This window comes from Ambystoma mexicanum, chromosome 1q (genome assembly GCF_040938575.1).
Source record: "Ambystoma mexicanum isolate Mex_15411 chromosome 1q, UKY_AmexF1_1, whole genome shotgun sequence".
NCBI classification, from domain to species: domain Eukaryota; kingdom Metazoa; phylum Chordata; class Amphibia; order Caudata; family Ambystomatidae; genus Ambystoma; species Ambystoma mexicanum.
In genome coordinates, this window is record NC_090922.1 from 421966245 (window position 1) to 421991333 (window position 25089).

Sequence of the window (25089 nt, forward strand, 5' to 3'; positions counted from 1 at the left end):
ACCCTTCACCGACAGCGCTACAGCACTTTTTCATCATCCCTCCATCCTTAATTTAGCACTTCCTCCACCATCCCATTCCTATGTCATTCTGTCCTGTCCTCGTCCCTGGTTTATGTTTCCACCTTCTCCTGCAACATCTGGTCTTCAAGTCACATTCTCTCACCCATTGTAAAGGACCTATGTCCTCCCCGCTGTATTATCAATGGATTATTTTGTAAGAATTCTTGTGCAAAAAAATGTATTGCTTGCCCTGTGATTTAAATAAATAAATACATAACTGTTGGCCTCTCTGAGGTCACCAACTTCACTGTAAATACCACAATCCACACTAAAATGTAGCCAGTGCTTACCAGTCTTAGAGTTCTGGTAAGTTGGGCCATAGCCGGAGTAAAGGTTTACCAGTGACGGAATCAGAGAAGTTTAGCTGCCTCTGCAAATCCCCTCAATGCTAAATATTTTATTAATTAGACTTGTGTTAGGGAAGGAGACGTGTCAGATATTGAGCCCCTGGTCTACTGAAGCGATATCACACTTTTAATTCTAATTAGAATATAGGGCCTTGAATCGCTAGCTCATTTAGCCCTCCTTTCAAATCTGAAATCTGAAAGTGACCAAAGGGCCAGCCAATTTAAAACTTGTAAAAGTACTGCTGACTAGAGTCTATCATGTTGCTAGGTAACGCAGCGTCCCAGCATCTTCTGAGCCGGCAGTCTCTAATCCAGGGATGGTTAAAACGTATTTCTTAAATTAAAAGGTAATAGCTCATACAATAAAGGAAACACATACTTCCGAAGGATAATGCTTACAGCGAGAACGTATTTGCTTTTTAGAAGTCTGCAAAGCAGGTCGAATGAAAGGGAATTTTAAAAGGCTTTCGCTGATTGTTGATATGATGATTGGAGTGCCTTTTGAAACCTGTCCAATCTGATATCCCTCATGATAGTCTTACATTTCATAATATTCCTACAATTGCAGTGTCTCTCTCAGAGAAATAATAGTGTGAACCATTACATTATTGTTCTTTCGATTCTTCTTTACCCAGCATAATGGTACTCGTTTCATCAACTTCAAAGGCATACTGGGCTGAGTGCTATGCCTTTAGCTGGAAAAGCTGAGAGGGGGGAATGTGGGTGAGGGTAACTGAGGGGAAATTCAGCCTACTCAATATGCACCCTTCCCCCAATTTTCAACATGTGATTGCTTAGCCAGAAATGTGTAACCTATTGGCTTTGCACAGTTCTCTGCCGTGAATGCACGAGTGCACTCACCTGTTTACCTGCTGTACGAGGCAATACGCACAGTTTATTTAGAATATGAGAAAGCACAAGAGTACAGTTTAGGGGATCAAATGTGAAATTCTGTTAAGGTTATCAGTCCTAGTGATTTCTACTTTTATCTGGAATTTAGCTTGTCCGGGGATTCAAGTATCGGTGGGCACACGTGTGCATCAAAATGAAGGCATTCAAGGGAAGCAAACATAGATTAAGGCAACCTATCAATACCTCGGTCTGGCAAAGATGCTGGACACATGCACTCATTCCTATAGTGATGGCACTAATGGGCACACTTTTATGCACACAACCACACTGGCCTGAAGTTGAGTCAAGGACTACGCACAGACCTGCAGCTACAATACCCAACTTCATACCCCACCCAATCTCAAATGCCCTCAAAAATCATCACATCCACCTTACAACTTCAGATCTGATTCCCATCAAAAAGCGACAGCCCCTAAATGCGAGAAGGAGCGAATCATGGAAGGAGCAAAATTCACAGCAGCTGGGTCTTGGGTATGGGTCTTCCCCCCTCTCTATCCAGGTCAAAGCAAAAACAATCACTGGCTAGGCAAGGAGATGTCACTGCCATAGCAACCATATAATGCACCACTCGTAGCACCTCATAGCAAATAGCAAACAGCAAACAGGAAAGAGAAAATGCTCTGATAGTACAAGGCTGAGCTATACAAAGAACAAGAAATAATAAGAATTCCTGAAAAGAAAAAGATGCATTACATCTGGAGGGATTCGTTGTCTGGAAATGTTAGGAATTGTACTAGGTATGTTCTTTATACCTAAACAGGAAGAAACAGTAGAAGTGTAGTAGCTGATAGCCAGCATCTGCAGAGGAGTACCCTCAACCCTCTGACAACATCGAGGGAAGTGATGTCATATGATCATTTCCCCAGTGACATCACAGGGAGTTTGCAGACAGGAAGGTGATGGCCGAAAGGTTTTTAATTAATTTAAACCACTGGCATTCCTCTGAGGCAACCCTCCAGACCACAACAGAAATCACAGGAAGTCGGCAACCCCCCCCCCCCCCAAACCACAACAGATGCCACAGTGAACAAAAGGCCACAATATATTTAGGATTAATACAATTATAAATAGCAATAAAGCGGAAAAGGCTATTTTAGTTTTCAAATTGATACTACATAATCAACATAACTATCATAAGGCAAGGACAGTGTTCTTTTGCCAGTAAAGCCTCATAAGGCATCTCAGTGCCATCTTATATGTGTTAAAGCCTCCAATGCCAGCTATATCCATATGATGCTAAATTCTGCCTCACGTCCCAGGCACTGCTTAAAAATGCTAAGTTAAGTTAAAGATATTTATATAGCGCACCGTCACCAACGGAATTGGTCCCCAGGCACTCTGACGAATCTGCAAACAGGAGGAGGGCGGGTAAGGTTAGTCAGGGGGAGGGGAGTAGGAGAGTGGGAGAAGTGGTGTGCTGTTGGCAAACTCTAAGTGCAAACTCAGATACCCTAGCGTGCCATCTAATACCAGGTCAAGCCTCATACGCCAGTGAAAGTCATTATATGGAAGCTACTGACTCACAAGCCTAAGTGCAACCGCTGTGATCATTGCCAAGTGCGGACTCAACCGCCCAAGTAACTGTCATTGCAGTTCATACATGACTAGGCATGTTTGTTTTTTGTAGTGCAAACTTCATTTAATCACTTTTGGTGGTCTGAATTTGAGAAGTTAGGGGAAACGAACCTGTTTGAGGTAAATTGATTTTCCCAGGATCACACTTGTTGGTCAAGTGAAGAAGCCAGGACTTGTGGCTATTTCTACACTGGCAAACTAAGCATTTGGCTTTGAGTTCATTGTGTACAGAAATAAATGATGTATTTAATAAAGTCAACATAAGAAGCACCAAACCACATTATGAATCAGTCTGACAATATAAAAGAAATCTTTTTTGAAGACTGTTGAGTAAAACAATCATACAATAATGTGATGGGATGCAGGAGGAACACAACCAATAGCAGTCATTGCTTCTTCACTGAGCTATCCCCATCTATTTCTACATACTCACTAAAAAAAGTACATTTCCTAAAAGTACAAAAGTGCATAGAACCACACACACACACACACACACACACACACACACACACACACACACACACACACACATACACACACACACACACACACACACACACACACACACACACACACACACACACACACACACACACACTTACTTCTGAAGAGTGGAAAATGTTTAGTTTCCTTATGCAAATTAACAAAACGAGTGAAATACCTGTGGCGTTGGCCCCCACTGTAGAAGCAGTCATATGATTGAAAAGGTGAATGGGACTAAACACACTGGGCCTCATTACGACCCTGGCGGAGTGGGTTTACGCCAGCGGTATTCGTGGCGGACCTGTCCGCCCTACTACGAGTTCCCGCAGCGCCATGGAGCCTTTCTCCGCCTGGTTTTTCCGGGCGGAGAAATCCATGGCGCTACGGGACCTTCTTGTTAATTACGCCACCGTACTTTACGGTGGCGTAATTAACGCCTTCCCCACTCCCATTATACCCTATGGGGCAAAAATGGGAATGGGGAAGGGTAGAATGGGGATTGGGGATTTACCGCCCCGCCAAGGTCGGAATGGGGCAGAAAATCCGCCAACCCCCATGGCGGTATCGGCAGCTTTCCGCCGTGCTCCATGGTGCATTTTGCACCGCGATCTCCGCCAGGGTCGTAATGAGGGCCACTGAACATTAAGTGATTTATTTCCGGACACCAGAGTTTTGCCACTGAACAATGCATCACTCTGAGACCTCTGACTGTGAAGCCCAGCAGGCCAGGGGTCACAGGGGCAGTGCAAGGAGTGCCAAGGCGACTGTCTGGGGTAGCAGCAGCTGGTACCACTAACAACCCCCAAATGACATCCAGAGTGCGGAATTGGGGTACAGCTGGCAATGTATTTGCTGCAGTGGGGCGCTAGGTGTGTGAGGAAGCTGAGGCGGTGGAAGCTGGTGAATTGACCATCATTATCTTCCAAATGATATCCAGGTGTTGCAGTATAATCTTGGAGCCCCAGCCCCAAATATTCTGTTTAAGGAAGTCCTAAACGGCTTTGGTGAGCCAGCAATGATTTCCAATTGGATGTGGAACGAGCAAGACGGGCAGAGAATTCCAGTAGAAAAACTGCTGCTTAAGCTGTCATTTATTCTGAGTTATGTTAATAGAACATGTTAAGTCCAGCAGTCTGAATAAGAGAGCTGTATAAATAACCTAAAAGAGGACTTAACATGTGTGCGTCAAATCCAATAGCAAATTAAATACAAAAACTAAAAATAAGTAAGAAACAGACTGGTGCACACAAATAACGGTATATATTTCGGCTGTGTCATAGAATAATATTGGCGTTAAATACAAGCACAACTTGGAACACTCGCACTGTCAATTTCAAAATGATGATTAAGTATTTAATTTTCCGTCTCAATCGTAAATCCTGGTCAGGGATCATTAAATGTGCCACCAATAACTCAACAGAATCAACTTCTTGAACAATGAGACAGTGTCACTCAATAACTGTGAAGCACTTTAATTTTTGCCATGCATGCACTTGTTCATATTTAGATGCTGATATCCAAACTTCCAGGTGACAATTTTGAATTCCTTAGAAAATGAGGCAGCCATTACAGGATCCTGGCCGTGACATGTGCATGTTTCGATCCTGGGTGGATCGCACTTAGGTGGCCTTCTGTCTTCCTCTCCAAGGGTGCCTCTGGAAGCATGTTCAACAAATGGGGGCGTGCTGGGACACGGAGCTTGTTTTCTGACAGCATGTTTACTTTCTCTCAGCCTCCTGACTCCCACAAAAGGCGGAATTCACAGGAATTCGAAGCAAATCAATATGGTATCTGCAAGTTTGCATATCAACATCTAAGTATGAACTAATACATTTATGGCAGAAATTAAAGTGGTCCTCACTCATTAAGAGACTCGTCACTCTAGAAGCTGATTCTGCCAAGCTTTACCTGCCACAATTACAGTAGCACATCTTAGAGCAGAGCTCGTCACAGTCACATTGGAGCCAGAATTGCATCAGCAGATAGAAAGTGGCCACAAAGCCATGAGGTAATAATGTCCCCATACATAGTGTCACCGGGAAAAGCCATTGGCGACATTATAAATGGTGACATGTATGGGGGCGGGTTGCGGGGATGTCCCCTTCTCCCATTAAACATTTGTTTTAAAACCGGCATTGCAGAGGTGTCCCACGCATGTTCAATGTAATCATGTCTCCGGAAGAAACTGTGACTTTTTTGACAGAGGACATTTTTGCAGGGACATTATTACCTGGAACCAAGAAAGGATGAGCGGAAGTAGGCTTTAAGATCACAGTCATGCAACAAGAGAGGGGGGCAGGTCCATCATTCCTCATCTGGGCTGTGCCACAGTTGGTGATTAGTGGGATACCCCACAGGCACTTACATATGTTCAGACGCATAGCATGCCCACACCTGTTTGTTATTAGATAAGTGAGGGCAGCAGGTAATTTCCTGTGTATTTGAGATCCCAAATCAAGACCTGGCAGAGGGCTGAGTCAGGCAGGTATCCAGTGTTGACAATTGGGGCTATTTGTAGCTTAACAATGTATCATTCTATTTTCGAAGCAGTGGGTTGTCCCACCAAAATGAGACAAAAACTCGTTCACCCATATAAAGCACTTCCAGGAAACTCGGCCCATACCCAGAATTGAGACCGATATATTTAAGCACAACTGTATTTTCAGCATAAATCCTGCTAAATTTGCTTCTCTGTAGTGCAACCAGGGCCATAATGCCCGCGGGCTTAGTGCGCTCTACAAATGTAAAAATAAATAAATAACTAAGTCTAGCAGCCTGTTTGGTATTGGAAGACAGGGTTGCAGAGGTCCTATTAACCAACATGTTGAGGACGACACAAAAACTTAAAAACTGTTCATGTGATTATAGGCTGAAATGTATCCAAACTGAAAATCATAGAGGAGAGGAGTCAACGAATTGCGCATCACACAAGCATCAAATAGATTATGGCACTTAAGGTAAAATTATCATCCAGTCCTATGGGCTGGTATTCAGTGATCACTGAAAAGTTCCTTCCAGCTGAGAAGTGACATCCCTTATTGCCTGCTGGTACGTCACCGAGGCAGGCTTGAACTGATCAAGGCAACTCTCATATTCCTTAATTGATGCCTCAAGCTGATCCCTCTCCACTGCTCCTAAAATGGCACCAATGATGACGTCGATGCCTAGCCCCAGAGCAGCGACGCCGATGGTGCCAAGTACAGAAGCGCTGATTTGAGCCAACAGGGCCAGCAATTGGTTCACAATCACCGTGGTAACATTGGATCCAATCAGCTTGACCATGATGGCACTAGCGGCCGCGGTGGCCTGCCCAAGAATGACCGACAGAACCTTCTGCACAATCTCCATCTTCTGAGGCTCTGATTCTTTAATGTCGTGGAGCTTCTGGTAGAGTGTCGGCTCCAGGGCTGCCTTCAGTTTTTCGTCCACCTTCTGCACCTCCTGCTGGATTTCGGTCATGCGCGTGATGAAAGCGTCACAGTTCTCTTTAATGGTGCTGCTGCGCTTTAGATCAATTGGGGCAAGATGGCAGTGCAAGTTGTTGTTCAGCGCTTGAATAAGTCTGTTTGTGGCAGACGCATTTGCTGACATGCAGCTGAGCAGCTCCTGGTGCAGATGAATCACTTCTTCCCTTCTTTTGGGGTTATTTGGGTATAAGAGATGCCTGAGGGACATTTTGAGTTACAGGAACTGTCAAAATAGAAATAAGACAAATTAGTGTCATCATCATAGTACATTAAGAAGTCAGAGTAGATTGCACATTTTCATAATTTTCCTGCTAAATTGGGTACTTGGGAAAGTTACCAAAGCTTACATTTTTTCAAAAGGCACCAAGGCCCTTTCTTATTTGTTGACATGCCCAAATGGCTAACATTAATTTAAATGTGGTACTTTCGTCACTAAAGATGTATGCATAAGAGAAAATACATTTTAAAGAATGATTAATTTACTTTGCTATTGAAATGACTATTTTAAATATGAAGAAGTGATGTTGAGTATTGGAGGTAATGCATCCATTCTGCACTAAACTGTACAGTGATTTGTTGTCTTTCAGCCAATTAAATAATGCCACTCTAGCCATATTGATGTCAGAATGCCGGCAGGAGTGTCCGCTGCTGGCATATTATGGCCTGCCACTCTTCTTTTCCTGGAGGAATCTTCAAACTCCCTTTTTTCTCCTCCCTAACCCCCCCTTTTGCTACCCCTCCTCCATGATAGCCCTCCTTCAATGTACCCTCCTCCATCCAGTCACTTCTTAGGAGGGGAAGGGCTTTGGGAGGCAGGGGGCGGGGCCATGGGGCGGGGCCCCGGCCAGGTTGCAAAACAACCCAATCCTTGCAATTTGCATAAAATCAAAGAGCACTATGGCAACAACATAAGGTCCGCAATTTTAAATGTCAAACATGTCTTACAGTGATTCATTAAGAAAACCTTTTAAGCGAATAATATACTCTTCTGTTTTGATTGGTCACAATTGTCCCCTTAATAAAGAGATGTCTGTAAAATGGCAGACATATATACCAGTTTGAACAGCTGCAAAATTGTATGTGAGGCTTTGGCAGTTTCTGTATGCAGGATTCAGAACCAGGGTTGGACTGGGACAAGAAATAGGCCCAGACACCCAAAAAATAGTGGCCTACACAGTGCCTCAGGAAAGTGGCCCACCCCTCGCCTCATGACCCTTGACCTCTGACGACATCACCGGAAGTGGTGTCAACGATCCCACCCTAAAGTGACATCCCAGGAAGTGATGCAACATGACCTTTCACCCCTTGACTAAACAGGAAGTGGCATCAAATAGCATTGTTCCTAAGTACACTATGAAAAATATGGTTATGATTTCACTAATGTGATATACAAGAAAAGATTACCATATGTATCTTTAATATCTGTGTGCATAGATCCATATTGTCAAATTACTGTGAATGCAAGCAGACGTCCAAGGCCACATGATAATATGTTATTGTACAGCGCTTAACCTATTTTTTTATAGAACAAATATGCATACAATATCACCCAGCCTTTGTTGGTACGCATTTATCGACCTAAGAAGGATGAAAGGCTGGGATGGCCTTGCTGGGATTCGAACCTGCAGATCAAACACAGATCGCAGCAGTGAGCACTGAACCCACTGAGCTATCATATCGGCTATAGTAAAATAAGCAATTATTCTGTAGTGGATACCAATTAACTGGTAACTGAGACTTAACAGCATACCAGTTAAGTTTATCTGCAGGTCTGGTGCAAAGTTGGCCGCATGTCAAGCCTGCATGCACCTACTTTCAGGCTTCAGAGGTTGGCAAAATAGGGAAAGCAGTGCACTAACAGGATATCCCATACCCTGAGCACACGTTATCACATACATGCAAACAAACATCCTGAACAGCATGCCAGGGAGATGGGAACTATAGACACATTATGGGCCTCATTACAAGTTCGGCTGTAGCCCTGCTGGTAAAACCGGCTGGCTGTCGCTGAACTTGCACATTTTTCTGGTGCCCGGGAATGGGAAATTACCGGGGTGTTACAACTCCGGTGGACCCGAATTGCCGATTCCTGTGCGCTGGAAAAAATATACTTCCCCATTCCCTTTGAGCCCCATAGGGCTCAAAGGGAATGGGGAGGCCGGATGCATCGGCACCATTTGTGAATGGTGGGCAAAAAGGCACCCGTGAGCAGAACTTGTAGTTTGCCAGTACGGTAACAACGGTATCTGCAAGCTTACCGGTACCGTTAGTTACTGTACCAGCAAACTTGTAATGAGGCCCATTACAACAAAGCATTCATCGTGGCACAATGAAGTCAATGGCCACTTGATGTGCTGTGGTCAAATAATTCTACACTGTACAGAAGCTTTTAGGCACAAGGATTTTGTCAAGTGACCGTGGACACCGAGATGGAATGTCTTGTGATGATCATAACAGAGACAATTGCAGAAAAAAAAACATGCTATTACTGCAACTTGCGAAAGGCACAATACATAGTCCGACATTGATGCTTATTCTACTCTAAAATTGGTAGTTTACACTAATATCACTAATACATATTTATCACTAATACAACAGCACAGCAGCTGCAGGGGGCACTGTGCCCTCTGGAGTGGCGGCACAGTCACAGCAGCCAGCCCGGCGGTGGCCCCAGCCCCTCAACTTTGCATGCTGCAGCAGCTTGTGAATGCTGAATGCATCATAATTTATGATGCACACATCATGCATGCAAATAAATCATCAAAGCAATGTAACATGTGTTACCTTGCTGTGTTGAATTATGCCGTTGCAGGTGTTATTTATTTTTTCCCCAAAAAGAGAAAAAAAATCAGGGTCCAATCCGACCCTGTCCAGAACTTCTGCTCCGAACGCTCATTGAAAAATGGGTTGTGCGGCGGGAGCAGCCTGCACTACATCGAGCAGGTTCAGTCTTCTGAAAGCGGTCTGCCCGAGAGACGCAGGATCTGTGGGAGTTGTGTCTGGCACCCACTGGGTCTGGAGGACAGAGCAGGTCTTCTTCTGGCCCATTTCCTGCGATGCTTGGGAGTTTTATCAATCATGGTAGTTTGAAGATGCTCAAAAGGGGTTTGGTCATAATCCCCAAACGTTTGCAACAGTCAAATATTTCAGCGGCGTAAAATTCCAAAGTTGGATTTAATAGGTGTACACAGAACTTTGCCCTAAAATGCTGAAGATTAGTTCATCACCGCTAGAGAAAAATATGTAGGATCATAAAAGCAAGTAAAGAAATGGGTGATTTCTGATCAATCATTTTTCGGTGTTTGAAATAGCAAAAGAAGAATCCCAGTGAAAGTGAGAAAAAAGAAAAACAAGGGACCAGAGAGGTGGAGGAATTGGAACGGGAACATGGAAATCATGGGCGATGCATGTGAAGAAGAGAGGTGTGTGGTCAACGAAGCAATTCGTTTAGTAAGGAAGGAGCAAGCAGCGCACAGCGTGAAAGGGATCTATTTCCCCCAAAAATGATTTAGAAAAGGTTGTATATCTGGGGGAGGGTTCAAAAGACACACAAAACCCATGCAACTTTACACATTCATATAACCCTTACTCGTTGAAGGAGAAACCACTGTAGCAGTGATTCAGACATAATGTTGGGCCGTAGTGCGTTTTATGTGAATACCTTGGCGTAGCTGCCTTGAGTTCCATATGATACATCCAGGAGAAGGAGCGAGGTGGACCCCAGCCTATGTGGCTAATTCAGATGAAGCATGAGCAGGATAAGACAGTGGCAGCTGGCAATCTTTATCTGCAAACTCCCACAGGACACGTGGGTCCACACACAGTGCATCCCACATCACGGGCACTTATTTCATGGCTAAAATAGGGGAACCTTCTTCTCGCAGCAGCTCTTCCTGGTAACCCCCTCCGTCAATCCTTGTACAGAATACCTTTATGTTGTTTATCAGCTGCAGTGGTATTCCGACGCTGAAGCACCACTATTCCCCAAGGCCACCATCTCATCTACCTCTTGGATGCAATCCAGAAATATGGATGACATGCTGGGCAGAGGTACAAGACAACATGGATGCCTCCCCTCAGGACATGTAGTGAGGGCACCCATTGGGGAATTCTGGAGGCCCAAGTGGGCCCACAGGGTCTGCCTGGGTGTCTGCCATGCCCCTATTGATTATTAGCACACATGAGAGCTGCAGATGGTACAACAGATGTTACCAGAGGAAATGGATCATGGAGGCATCTGTATAGAAGAGTGATGCAGTCACTTCCATTGGTCACTGTCTTTCTATAGAGCATGCAAGCAGGGTTTATGGGTGCTGTGGCTAAGGTCCCTTTTTCCGGTATCAAGAAAAATCTGTGTTCTACAATATATTCAACGGAGTATGATTAAAGCAGATTAAGACATTTTCATGAACAGTTTTCAGAAGAACGAAACATTTAGGATGCCCATTGGAAGTTTTTAAATTATTCACAATTCAATGAAATAGATGTCTTTGAACAACACTCTCTGATGGGAGGCGCTTGAAGGAAATTGTGTTCCATTGTATGAAAGTAAAGATCATTTCTAAGGAGCAAGGTCAAGATCCATGACAAAGCCAAAGGCTTCAATGAGGAGAAAGACACGGGCCCAAATAAAGATGTGCACTTGTGCTTGATAAACAACCATACGACTGCGGGAGAATGATTACACCTTAACATGGGTGGCTAAGGATGACGTTCGTTAGATTAGGGATTGCATTTAGGACAGCAGATCCTTTTAGTTTGTGTGTTCACTGGACTTGTGTACTTTCACTTTTCTCTCGCTGTACCCTTGAGATTTTCCTCCTTGCATTGAGCCCTAAAATGCCATGTAGACTACTCCAACCTTTGAAAACATGCACCTACTTGTCCGGGATAACCCTTCAACCCAGATTCCTGTTAGCCCAGCAGATGGCACCTACTTCTGATAGAAAAGGGGAATTAATTTATTGAAAGCAGCTATGCTTGAATCAGGAAGGTTTGAGTGGATGTATGTTAACTTCTATGGTCCTTACTACCTCTTCTCTTTTGGTTCCTTGCTATTTCCCATTACCTTGTTAAAAAATACATCTGTTTGTCAATCCACTATTACTGCATCTGATTGCTCTGTTTCTCCATCCATGTGACAGCAGTGTTGCTACTCTGTTGACACAATTATTTGAGGCACCCTTTTTATAAAATATATTTTGAATTATGAGCCAAAAATATAGTCACAAATCACCTTATGAGCTTATTGGATTGAACCTGTAGGCCCTTTAAGCGATGTAGCGCTATATGGGATGGATGGGGATGCAGATTTTACTCTTACACCAATAATAAGACTGACTCAGGAAGTTGGCAAATCTTTAGCTGTTTTATTAACAATGATGTAAAACAGAGAGTACAACGGACATCAACGGACATTCGCTCATGTCTCTCAACGATTTACATGAAAAAACACAGTTATATAGAAAAAACTCGTCATCATTGACGTCATACAGTGTGGCAAAATAAGGAAACCTACTTGAGGTACTGATAGGCTTGAGGGGAACATCTAGATATACTTTCAATGGGGGATAGGCTTGTGATTGGGTCTCTAAGGTCAGGTGGTGGCACGCTTGCACCCTTTTGGAAGATTCCACACACTAGCAGCACACAAGCTGGTACCCAATGTGCTGAAGGATTGGACTTGACTATGCCTCCCCACCCAATTTGCCCATCCATCATCACTCCTGCTGTCTGCCATTCAAATTGTCTTTGAACTGGGCCTTGCAAAGTATCACTGAGCCTGAGAATAGAAGGGAGTGTGAGCATGGTCTCATCTTCAAGTCTCGGTGTAGCTTGCCCAAAGTCCATTTTCAGCCAGACCATGTGACAGGAGACCGTGTTTGAGCTCTTTCTTTTGTCTTTAAGACTATTAGAAGAATAAAACCTGGCACTTCTAGTGTTTTTCCATTATCCCTCAACAGGAGCTCGCCTCGCTTCTAACTTTCATTGTATCTTCCCGAATAGACAGTTTCTTGGCTGCCCCAACCCTCGACACTGGGCCAGACAACCTTTCTCGAAACTTCCCTCATCGTCAGCTGTTTTCGTCTACTGCGCCACATTTTCAGCCCTTCTGTTCATAGGGTCCTAGTTTGCTAAAACACGATGTGGAACATCCAGATTCTATATACATATATATATATATATATATATATATATTGGAGGCACCGCCTGCAGTCTATTCACTACATTTAGCCAGCCTTCATGATTACTTAGTCTACTTGGGTTTCAGCATCTGTACAATTATAAAATGGCTTGCATGTTCATCTGTGCTCTCTGCACGTGCAATCTTCATTTCACACATGAAATGTTGCTCAATTCTTCACGGTCATCAGATTCCATAATGTCTGTATACTCTCTTCATTGGCATCTCTTCTGGATGTGCCATTTCTACATCATGTGACATCACCAGTCTTCCCTTCCATTCATCTTCACACTTCTTCTGGAACCTCCTTTAAAATACAGTAATTTCTCCACAGGTACATCACATAGGGCTTTCTCAATAGATATCTTGTTTAGAGGATTCTTTGCGGTATAGGGACCATTATTGGCATAGTGCATGTCACAATTTCCGGTTTCCAACTCATAGGCAAAATGGGGGCAGGACTTCCGGTAGAGGCACTTGGCTCCCCCTCTACACTCCCCCCTCTGATTGATTTATCGACCACTCTCCCATCAGTCTTCACATCTAGACATCTTCATCTGAAAAAGTGCTCCTTCAGAGTCCGTATCTTCATTACTCCTTTCAGAGATCCTGCTGATTTTACATGGTCATCAACACTCCAGGTCATGTGACTACATTGTCCATTTGGACTTCAGTAGATCCATCTTCCCACACACTTCTTGTGGTTTCTTGGATACAGGAACAGTGTTCCCTCAGGTGCTAGAATACTTCCTTCTATATAACTTTGTATTTCTTCATCTGTCAGCTCTTTGGGTCCAAACCCTGACTCGATATTGATCATGATCTTCATTCCTACATCTTTCTTTGCCGTCTTCTTGCACTGTGTGATTATTATTCTGATCACACTGAAACCAAACATGATCATCACCAACAATACTCCGAGAAACTTGAAGATATTCGCCATCTATTGTGAGAAGATTGATGCAAACCAGCTGTCATCTGCAATATCTTCTACTTCGTCTTCCATCTTTCTGTGCAAGTTCGTTAGCAGCGTTATGGCCTCTATCAAGGTCCAATTCTCGTCATCGTGAGAAGATATGGATGTGCAACAGGATTCTCCAATTTTGGCACAAACACCTCCATCCATATATGTAATTATGTCCAGGACATATCTATTCTGCAGGGTCATTAGTCTCATGGCTCTCAATTCTTCTTTGATAGCGTTCAATCACTTTATGGTAGTGTTGATCGTCAGCAGGAGCTCCCATCTGGTAATCTGTAACCACTTCGCATTCGCTATCGTCTGGATACCTGGCATGAAGATTGTAACAGAATGTAACAACTCTGAAAGCAGAGATAGAGGAAATTGAGAGCGAATTGAGCACAACATTAGGTAAGGAAGAGCTTGATGAAATAGTCAAGGACATCAATGAGAAACTTGAAACATACAAAACGAAATAGAAGGGAAGAAAGTAAGAAAATTTAGGAGGGATACATATGATTATTTGAATGGGGAGGTCTATATGTGGATGGACATATATACAGCTCCACCACAAAGGAAGCCCAATAGAAACAGTACGGATAACTCCTCTAGCACTGACTCAGAAGATAGGGATATTCAACGCAGAACACCGGAAGAGGGGACAACAACATCACAAAGGGAGAACCTCCCGACATCAGTAAGAGCAACAACATCGGCACAACCTTTTTTAGGATGACCCAGAGAAGGAAGAAGACAAGACGAGGGAAAAAGCGACACAAGAGTAGAGACGGGTGCACCACGTATACAACAGAAGAAGACCTAGTGATTAACTTATTCTCAAGGACATTAAATTGAATGGAGAAGGAGCTATTACGAAAAGGTTTGAGCTTTGTGCCAACATACAGCACCACATTGTTTGAGACTAAAATAGATCTTTTTAAACTGGTGAGGAAACTGAAACTCAAGGTCTTCTTTAATGAACTGGAACCATCAATGAATAGAGACCCGAAGGAACAGGTACTACAGGAATTCAGAACTAAAAGTAGTTTTATGGCACCGGTTAACACGCCTTCCATCGATATTTTTCAAAAACAAACTCTCAATGATCTCAAAAAGATTTCCTACAAGCAGTGGAGTAACTTTGCTGAAAAATTTGGGGGGACATGACATCTGAAGAAAAGGTGTCCCAGCCAAATGAATGGGGACAAAATGGAGTGCCATGAAAGTTGGGGGGGACAAACACCCCTGTCCCCCCCTAAAATTATGCCCATGCCTACAAGCATCCAAAATATAGTAATTTAAAACCAAGTGAGTTGTACATACTCAGAGACTTATTTGCAGATGAAAATATCACCATTAGACCAGCAGATAAAGGGGAAGCCCTGGTCATTATGGACAGTACAGATTACAACAGGGAATGTAATAGACAACTTGGTGACACTAATACTTATGCAAGACTGGAGGGAGATCCGACCATAGACATCATATGACAACTGGAGAGATTGCTAGACAAGGCAGAGGAATTGGAGTGGATTAATGACAAAACCAAAGCCTTTTTACTGAACAGACATCCACGAGTACCGAATTTTTACACACTTCCAAAGGTCCACAAACATCCTACGCAGCCACCTGGCAGACCTATAGTGTCTGGTATAGATAGCTTATTACAGCCTCTTGGTCAATACATAGATTTCTTTCTTCATCCGCTGGTACAAAAAACCTGCACATACACCAAAGACACCGCACACTTTTTGGATCGCCTGAAGAACACCGGCTATATAAACAATTTGATCATGTTTACAATTGACGTTAAGTGCCTTTATACATCGATCCCTCACGATATGGGGCAGGAAGCAATAGAATGGTTTCTTGTAAATGAAGAAGGAGAAATGAAAGCAGTAAAGGAGTTCATTATGATACGATATGATATGATATGATAGGTTATTTATAACGCGCTTAATACCCAGGGGTTTCTAAGCGCGGACTTGGGGATGGAACCTGTGTTGCTCCATGTCGTCTCGTTTCCAAAGCGAGCACCCTGCCCCTGAGCTATCCTCCCGAGTCATGGTTCTACTGGAATTTATGGCAGAGAATTCCTACTTTCAGTATAAAAATACATTTTTTCTCCAAACCTCAGGAACATCAATGGGGGCGACAATGGCCCCCCCTTTATGTGAACTTTTTCATGCATAAGTTTGAACAGGATCATATATTATCACAAGCAAATTGGAAGGAGAACATAGCACTTTGGACAAGGTACATAGATGATATTTTTGGAATATGGACAGGGTCATCTGATACACTACAGCAATTCTTCATGTACCGGAACACCATAGACCCAAGAATACAATTTACTTATGAAAGCTCCTTAACAGACATTCACTTTATAGATGTGGCCATACATGTCAATGAAGGTAGGTATGAGACAAACATTTATCGCAAAGAGACAGATCGGAACAATTTTCTGCACCGACTCAGCTTTCACCAGCCGAGTCTACTCCGGAACCTACCATCCAGCCAAATAAGATGAGTGAAACGTATTGTCAACGATCCCACAATGTGTAATAAAGAAATTGAAATAATGGGAAGGAAGTTTGAAGCCAGGGGTTACAAAGAGGCAGAGATCACGGCAGCTAAAGAACACCTATCACTGCAAACACCTGAATCGCAAGGAAGTATAAAACTAAAGAAATCGGATAATCCTATGGTGTTTGTATCATGCTACTCTCTACAGAGCAGTCGGATAAAAGCAGCACTACTTAAGAACTGGCAAATACTGAGGAATGACTCCTGGGTGGATCATCTATTCAAGGACAACCCCATTTTTGCATATAAGAGGAGCAGGAATTTGAGAGACAGACTGGTCAAAACAAGGCCTATGATGCAACAACCCATAACACAGAGAACGGGTACATACCCATGTCTGCACTGTAGCAACTGTAATTTCATCACTAAGGGGAATATCATCAATCATCCTCGTACAGGAGAAAATATTCAACTAAGGAGTTTCGCAACATGTGATACAATAAACATAATTTATGCTATTAAATGTCCATGTGGCATCTATTATGTGGGACAATCAACAAGATCAGGCCGACTTCGATGGAATGAACACAGGTCAAGTATACGTAGAAACAACAAGAACTCCGCAGTAGCGAGACACTAGGAAGAGAAAAAACACAACATCAAGCAAATCAGGATTCAGGTCCTGGAAGTGGTTAAACCAAGAGACAAACATGAGGATATCACTAAGAGACTTAATCAACGTGAGTCCTATTGGATGGACAGGTTGGACTCATTGAAACCTGGTGGAATTAACGAAGAAATAAACTATGTATGCTTTTTGTAGCATGCAACGAATGAGGAGCAGTAAATGGATAATGTTCCATGGACTTTGAGCACTGACTAAATTACTTTGTTCATGTTCTTGATATTTTCTTGATGTTTGTTAATTTAATTTAAATGGTCATTTTATCATCGTACAACGGTAAGGTCGAACTATACTTGCAGTATCATTATGGGGTGACATTCCCATTTGAAACTTGTTTCCAAGAGGGACCCAAGGCAGAGACTTCGTTTCCTGCCATAACTCACCCCATAATTGGATATCATATACTGTAATTGCAATAAGTTGCTGCATTCTCTTGCTTTGGAATGTTTAATTTCTCTTTAACTACTCATAATGTTTCTTAACAGCATGTAATGTGTGGAATATTCACATTAAGTTAAGTCAATACATAGAAAAGGAGGGAGACCCCATATGGAATCCACGGGATCTGTCGGTTTTTGTAAAGTGTAATGTCCATACAATATTTCCCTACTATTATAATAATCTGAATTGCATGCAGGTTACCAACATTGGGTTTACATTGCTACCACATTTCGACACAAAGGATTAACAACACTGTCGCTTTAAATATAACGAAGCTGGCGGCAGACGAGAAAGTGAAAGCAACTTTCAATTACAGACCCGCGCATGCGCGGGTCGCCTAGCAACAGGAGCTAAACACTGAAAACCAGCGTCTAGCAAGGACGCGGGTTTCTCGCAGCAAGGAATGGTACGAGGAGCGTGTGGTTAACACAGGTAAGCAGGGACTACTGCAGGATAATTAATGGCGTTAGAGATACGTGAGGCACATAAACAGGAATATGGTGACTCTTTACAGGTTAGCCTTGAGAATATGATACTGAGGCATAACGGAGTGACACAGAAGGGGAGACAAGTATTGCCTCCACAAAAACAGGTACATAACATGTATTGAAGAGCACCTTTAATTTAATAGAAGTTGTGGACAAAGAAGCTTACTTGTATTTTATCTTTTGTTTATCTGTGGTGAATCATATCCTGGGATTTGAAATAACTGGGAAATCTGCAAACATGGTATGTGTTTACATTTATTTGATGGTGATTTGGAACAATTATGATTTAAATATTACCGACACTTTGGAATCTGGGTGCATATGTTGTCATGAATTACAATGGTATGATGTGAATATCTCAGGACACATTCCCTGTGAATATAACTATGGATTGCAACTATTATTGATTTTTGGCATGAAAAATGTATGCACATGACAAATGTTTGCTGACCAATTTTGATGATTTTTGATTATTTGTGTATAATAATGTAAAGTGATGGCGATAGCGCCTAGAGCCCTAATGACGGATGAAGTCCGAAATCCATTGGCATAATACACTAATAGGCGCTATATGGTTAAAGGGCGCCTAAGCCTCAGTAATAAAACAGAAGATAAGACTCTTCATGATTTTACTAATGAGTACTGAATGATGATTTTGGAATTAATATAACCATATTGATACAGAACTTGAGCAGCTCAGTTTGGAGAGCGGGGAGAGCACACCTAGGGCCAGATTAAGTTCTGATTCCTTTTTGTTTATGAAGATTGTCACAAACACTGGTGAAGTCTGACTGAATAACCTGTGTTCATATGGAATAGAATCAAAGGCTTCTATCGATTTAGATGAAAAGTAGCTCTCCCTCTTTGTTCAATTAAGACATTCAAGTGATCTCCTCTTCCTTAGATGAGCATCTGCTTTTGGAAAATCTCCAGTGTTCAGGTCACTCTTCGGAATCACCAATGCTGGAACATGAACGATCACTATAGAACACAGCCCTCCCCAGTCCTAGGGCAATTTCATATAAACTGCGGATCCACAGACCCAGTAGTGATCCATTATCACTACTGTTCCATCCTTCATTCCTGGTAAATCAAAAATTTGACCGTACTGCTGATTCATTCCAACCTTGCTTGTGCCATTGTTTCTGAAACATAGTTCTGCACTAGCCAGAGGCACCATCTGCAACAGTCCTCCTTTATTCTCAACCCATGTCAGCAAACTTGCAATCTTCGACCAATGATGTTTGCATTCTTTCTCTGCAGTATCTATAACTGGCTTATAATATCCTGTAAGTACTGGTGCCTTACACACAATCAGGCCTTCCTCCATCCCCTTGATTTGCAGCTGACCTTGCTCCTTTCATCTTCGTATTTCTTCAGAGTCCTTTCCTTGACAATTGTTCATATCTTATCACGTGACCTCTGGTGTGGGATCTCTCTCTTGTCTTCAAATCTTGCACATAATCATCTTCTTCTGGAGCTGTCTTCTTGGTCACTCATACCAAGGATGCTGTTCAACCATGGAACTGACCTCTCGTTTGGCAGAGTGCAAGGTGAGTCATGCAGTGAGCTTTCTGGACTGCTACTTCTATAGCTATGAAATCTTGGAATTCCCCATGGCATAAGGTATGAGAGCACAAACATAGCAACTCTGCTTGGATGTCCTTTCTCCCACCTTTTTCATGTGCTGATACCACATGTTATTCCCCAAATGTGCTGTAATGTCTAGATAATTATTTAACTCATAATCGTCTTCCCTTGTGCTTCTCCTGTGTCTTCCTCTTGCAAGGAGGGTGGGTACATAATTCTCAAGAAGTACATCAATAAGGGTCCTTCCTAGAAGGGGAATCATAGGAACACTTGTCAGAGAAATGGGTGACCTTACACGTGGCACTGGTGTAGGGATGATCACAAATGGCCTTGGTCTGTCTGTAACAGATAATTCTGAATAAGTCACTCGAGTGGGAAGAATCGAAGGGACTCCTACCTTACTTGGACCAATGAAGTAGACAGTATGGATTAGCAAAATCAGAAAAACAATAATAAATGCTGAGCATGCATATATTATGCACCAATACATTAATCCCCACCATTTATGATTCTCCGCACGTCATTGAGTTTGCTCACTTTCCGAAACTGTACCACTCCCAACATTCCTCATTGTGCATGTGTACTGCTTTAAGGAAGGAACAACCCTTTTTAATCAGGCAACTTTGTTAAATGATCAGTTAACTGCAGGATCTGTTCAACTATTGCCATAAGCAATTTTTAGGATTTTGCAGAAACACACGTATATTAGTACTATGCCCAACAAGAGCAGGATAAGTTTGAAGTATGTAAACAAAGACAGCGAGAAAGTAGTCTACGGGCGTCAGCATCTGTCAGGACCATCCGATTTAACCAAAGAGAAATTCAGTGAGGAATGCATCTGGAAACTGCTCATGTTTTCAGTCATCAAACTCAAACTCCAGATTTGGCATTTTTCAGTACATCGACATTTTCTAAAGTTACGCTCTAGGACTGATTCTCCAATAAATACTTTAGGTACATAGGTACAGGAAGTAGTTCTTGAAGTCTGGCTGATGAATGGTCTTCATCTGTGTTCTGAGACCGACCCTCCTTGCTATTGAGTTGATCTGAAATGACAGAGATACTAGCAGTCATACATGTCAAATAAGCACGTAACTCATTCCCTAACATTTCTTCTGGGCATCACTTCTGCTCCTCCACAGAGGAGACAAAAGCGTTCTCATTCACCTCCCTGTCACTAACTCATGGGGTGTGAGGTGGTGGTCTGACCCAGGCTAATTCCTTAATGCATATAATGCAAGGGGCAGGCAGTACAGCCATCCCTTTTTCAATGTCAATTTCAATTTTGCAATTCTCTGTTTAAGGAGACCGTTGAGTCTCTCACATATGCCGTTTACTTGCAGCTGTTAAACAGAAGAAAACTTGTGTTTTTCACTAAGCAATAGACTAATCTGTTCAAATACTTCATTAACAAAATGTGGCCCATTGTCGGATCTTAGCTCTTCACATACTCCCCATCTGGGAAAGACTTTTCAAACTAAAAACTTTGCTGCACAAGTGGCATCAGGGTGTGTACAAGGACACCTGCTTTGATCCACCTACAAAAGGGACACACCACCACTATCATACACCTATATCCACTACATATTTGCAGCATATCAACATAGTCAATATGTAAATGCTGAAAAGGACCGTTCGGTCGAGGAATCACTCCTCTGATTGTTCACAGTATATGCCCAGTGGTAAACTTTTGACATACCATGCAATCTACTACATAAAAATCAATGTGTTCTAACGGGTTCGGTACGAACCAGTCCTTCGCAATAGCTGGTGCGAGGCTTTCCCAAGTTACATGTGCAGGGTAGTGCAGTTGTTCAATCGCTACCTTTACTATCTTTAACAAGGCTACTGGCATTACTGACTTTTCAGTGCTGTTGCCACAGTGCTTCAGAGGGGGATAAAGAACACCCCCTCTGTTTCCACAATTCTTGCTCTTCTTGTGGTGCACCACCTTCAGCCTCCATCAAATGTGTTCTTGATAAATGATTAAACCCTTGATTTACAATCATAATTGTGACTACTTTCTCCTTTACATCTGGAGTATCAAAACTTGAAATATCTGGTGAATATGCAATTCTTTTGGCTTCTTCATCTGCGGCTTTGTTCCCGTGAGAGATAAAGTCATTTTGCTTAGTATGTACTGCAGATTTAACTATTGCAATGGCTACTGGGAGTTGTAGTGCCTTGATAAGGCTGTCCAATAGTGCTGCGTGTTACACTAGAGTGCCGTCCGCTCGGAGGTAGCCCATCCTTTTCCAATGTGCTAGCCCTGCGTGCACGGTTGGTGTCACATAGGTGGAGTCACTGTACAATGTTACCTCCTGCCCTGCATGTTTCTCGAGCGCAACAATAAGTGCCACCAATTCTGCTGCTTGTGCTAAAAAGTGAGACGGTATTCTTGCACTTGCTACCACTTCCAATTCCCCATTATCTCTGTTTCTTACCACAGCTGAACCTGAATGCCTTTCCCCATCAGTTTGATCAATTTTTTAAGGTACGTCCATAAAGAGAATCTCCCACCCTGCTAGTGTATTTTCCTTTATGCGTGGGATATCTTCATAGAATTCCTAGTAGTTAGAGCAGTCATGCACATGCTCACCCTCTGCCACAAGCTCAGCTACAAACGTGGCAGGGTTCAATATTTTACACTTGACTATTTTTGATTGCTGGATTCGATGTAACTACTTCATATGCGGAAGCCCTCTGAGATGTCAATGTACCATTAGGTTTCTCCAAAATGGCAAACAAAGCATGCTTAACAAACAATGTCATAGAACACCCCATCACAATACTAGTACATTTCTCGATTGCGAACGCAGCTGCTTCCATCGATTGTTCGCAAGGAAAGTGCCCTTTCATTACTGGATCTAAAATCTCACTGTAATATGCCAGGGGTTTGTGCCCCAATGTAGTGCTCTGTGTAAGCATTGCTGCCATGAATGTCCCATTCGTATCTGAAAACAAAAATAATTCCTCATCATAGTTGGGAATTCCTAAAACTGGAGCTGTACAAATTGCTTTCATCAATTCTTCAAACTCTTCTTCCATTTCCTCAATCCATTCTACTCTTTCCTTATTCACTTGTGCTTTTTTCAGAGCCTGCAAAAGGGGTCCTGTGTATGAACTATAATCAAATACCCATGCTCTAACATAGTTACATAATCCCAAAAACTGTTGCATTGGTTTACTTGTGTGCGGTTTCGCTGTTTTCATAATCACCTCAGCTCTTTGAGGTGTGATTCTCTTCCCCTCATGTGAGATTAACTGACCTAAGTACAACACCTCTTCTTGACAATATTGCAACTTCTCCTTATCCACTTTATATCCCTTGTCTGCTAGAATAGTCATTAACTGAATCGAATATTGTCTGCACTCATCTTCTGTCATGCTACAAACCAAAATATCATCTATGTACTGCATCACAACACTTTTCAAATCTATATTGCCCAAGTCCATCTGCAGGACCCTATTAAAGATCAATGGAGAGTCAGAGTACCCTTAGGGAAAACGAGTGCTCTTCAGTTTAGTTTGGCGAAACATAAATGACATAAGGTCTTGGGAGTCCTAATGCAACGGGGTTAAGAAAAATGCATTTTTCAAGTCAATCACCTAAAATACAGTGCTTCTGCTGGGATACTACATTGTATCGTCGGTGGATTCGGAACTAAAGAAAACTTGCCTCTACAATTTGGTTAATTGGTCTCATATCTTGTATAAATCTACACTACCCTCCCTTCGATTTCTTCACAGGGTACACCCCAGTATTACACAGTGACTCTGACATCACTAAAATACCTTATCCCATCAGGCTGATATAGTCTAAAAAATACCCTCATCCGCCTCTTGAGACATTGGGTACTGTCTTGATCAAGGTACAATTGCTCCTCGCTTCAGCTTAATCTTAACCTCCCATATCCCCTTCAATAGGCCTGCCTCATAGGGGCCTGTAGTCCACAAAGAGTTTGGTACCTTTTCCAAGTCTTCATCAAAAAATGCTGGGTGCTGCCGCACTATCACCATTCACTGTGGGATTTCTCTTTTCTCTATTCTAATCCAATATGTAATACTCATCTTGAATATTACTTCATCATCTGAAGGATCATCTATAAGCATATCCTCATCAGTGACGTCGGTCAATCTATACCCTTCCCCAAATGGCAATCACTGTTCTCCATGGCCTGCCCTTGTCATCTGTTCCTTCGAGCATGGCCAATTACCCTCAGACTATGGCTGCATTTAACTCCAGGGGAACAGTTTGTCCCCCCTCTTCATCCATAGGTATCTGTGGCCTGAACAAAAACTCATCAGGTATTCTCATAATCTTTCCTACCCAAGCTGGGTAGCCATGTCAACAAAATGCATGACTCATAAAGAAAGACTTCTGGCTCTATTGGCATTCCTCGCAGAGCCATTTGCCCTGTAAATGCCAATATGAATTCACCCACATTCACATAATGTATCCCTGGAGCAGAACACACTATGCCTTCATCAGTAAAAGAAATCTTCATATTAAGCTTTGTCAATAAATCTCGTCCTAGAATGTTAACCAGTGTTTGCCTTGAATGCAATAATGGAACAGGCATGTCACACCCTCCTATGGAGACTGGTAATTCATCAGTAAAAAGAACTCGACTCGTAGTTCCAGAGAAACCTTGCGCATTCATGGCATTTCCCGACATTGGGTATTTTCCCTCTTGTATACATGAACGAGTAGCCCTAGCATCTACTAAAAAAGAAAAAGATTTGCCTCCTATCATCACATCAACCCTTGGTTCCTCTTGAGGATCTGGTGTCACCGATAGTACTGAACACATCAAGTAGCCCTGTGAGCTGTCCTATTGTGGGTACATGCATATCCCTGTACCTGTAAAAGGACTGCCTCCCAACACGGTGACACCCCCTAATCTAGGTGTCAATAACTGGCCCATGTTTGCATTCTGCTGTATCTGCATGGGCGCGTGCTGTGACTGCCCTTGTTGCAGTTTTAAGGCTGCTTTCTGTGGCTGCAATGGCTGTTGCATTTGCGGCGCTTGTGCTTGATACACTGTCTGATCTTGGGCAAACTCATCCCTAGCTTGTGAGCTATATGCTGGAGGATAAGCTGTCCTCCCTCTTGAGAATTGCCCATTCTGTAAATTCCTTTGGCTTCCACATATGCGTGCAATATGCCCTGTCATTCCACATGTCCAACATACATGAGCTCTTCTGACTAGCCCCACTTGGTTGGATCCTCCTTGCACATTCTTATCGTTCTGCATATTCTGAAAACCTCCTCGATTATTCTGAAAACCACCCTTCCTCTGTAGCCCATTCCTCTGTTTTGCAGCATAAACCCATTCCCTCCTTGGTCCATCGGGTGCTGATTATTCG

The 25089-nt window shown here is 42.7% G+C and overlaps 1 protein-coding gene across 2 annotated transcripts in view; it reads right to left on the reverse strand.

Annotated features, from left to right (window-relative positions):
• Window positions 1-4476: 4476 nt before the first annotated feature.
• SMCO3 (single-pass membrane protein with coiled-coil domains 3) overlaps window positions 4477-25089 on the reverse strand; it is a 69023-nt gene continuing 48410 nt past the window's right edge. For both annotated transcript variants that reach the window (XM_069639688.1, XM_069639686.1), the window contains exon 2: window positions 4477-7067. In XM_069639688.1, coding sequence (XP_069495789.1) covers window positions 6375-7052 — 678 coding nt within the window. In that variant the 5' untranslated portion in view covers window positions 7053-7067 and the 3' untranslated portion in view covers window positions 4477-6374. The remainder of the gene's footprint in view (window positions 7068-25089) is intronic.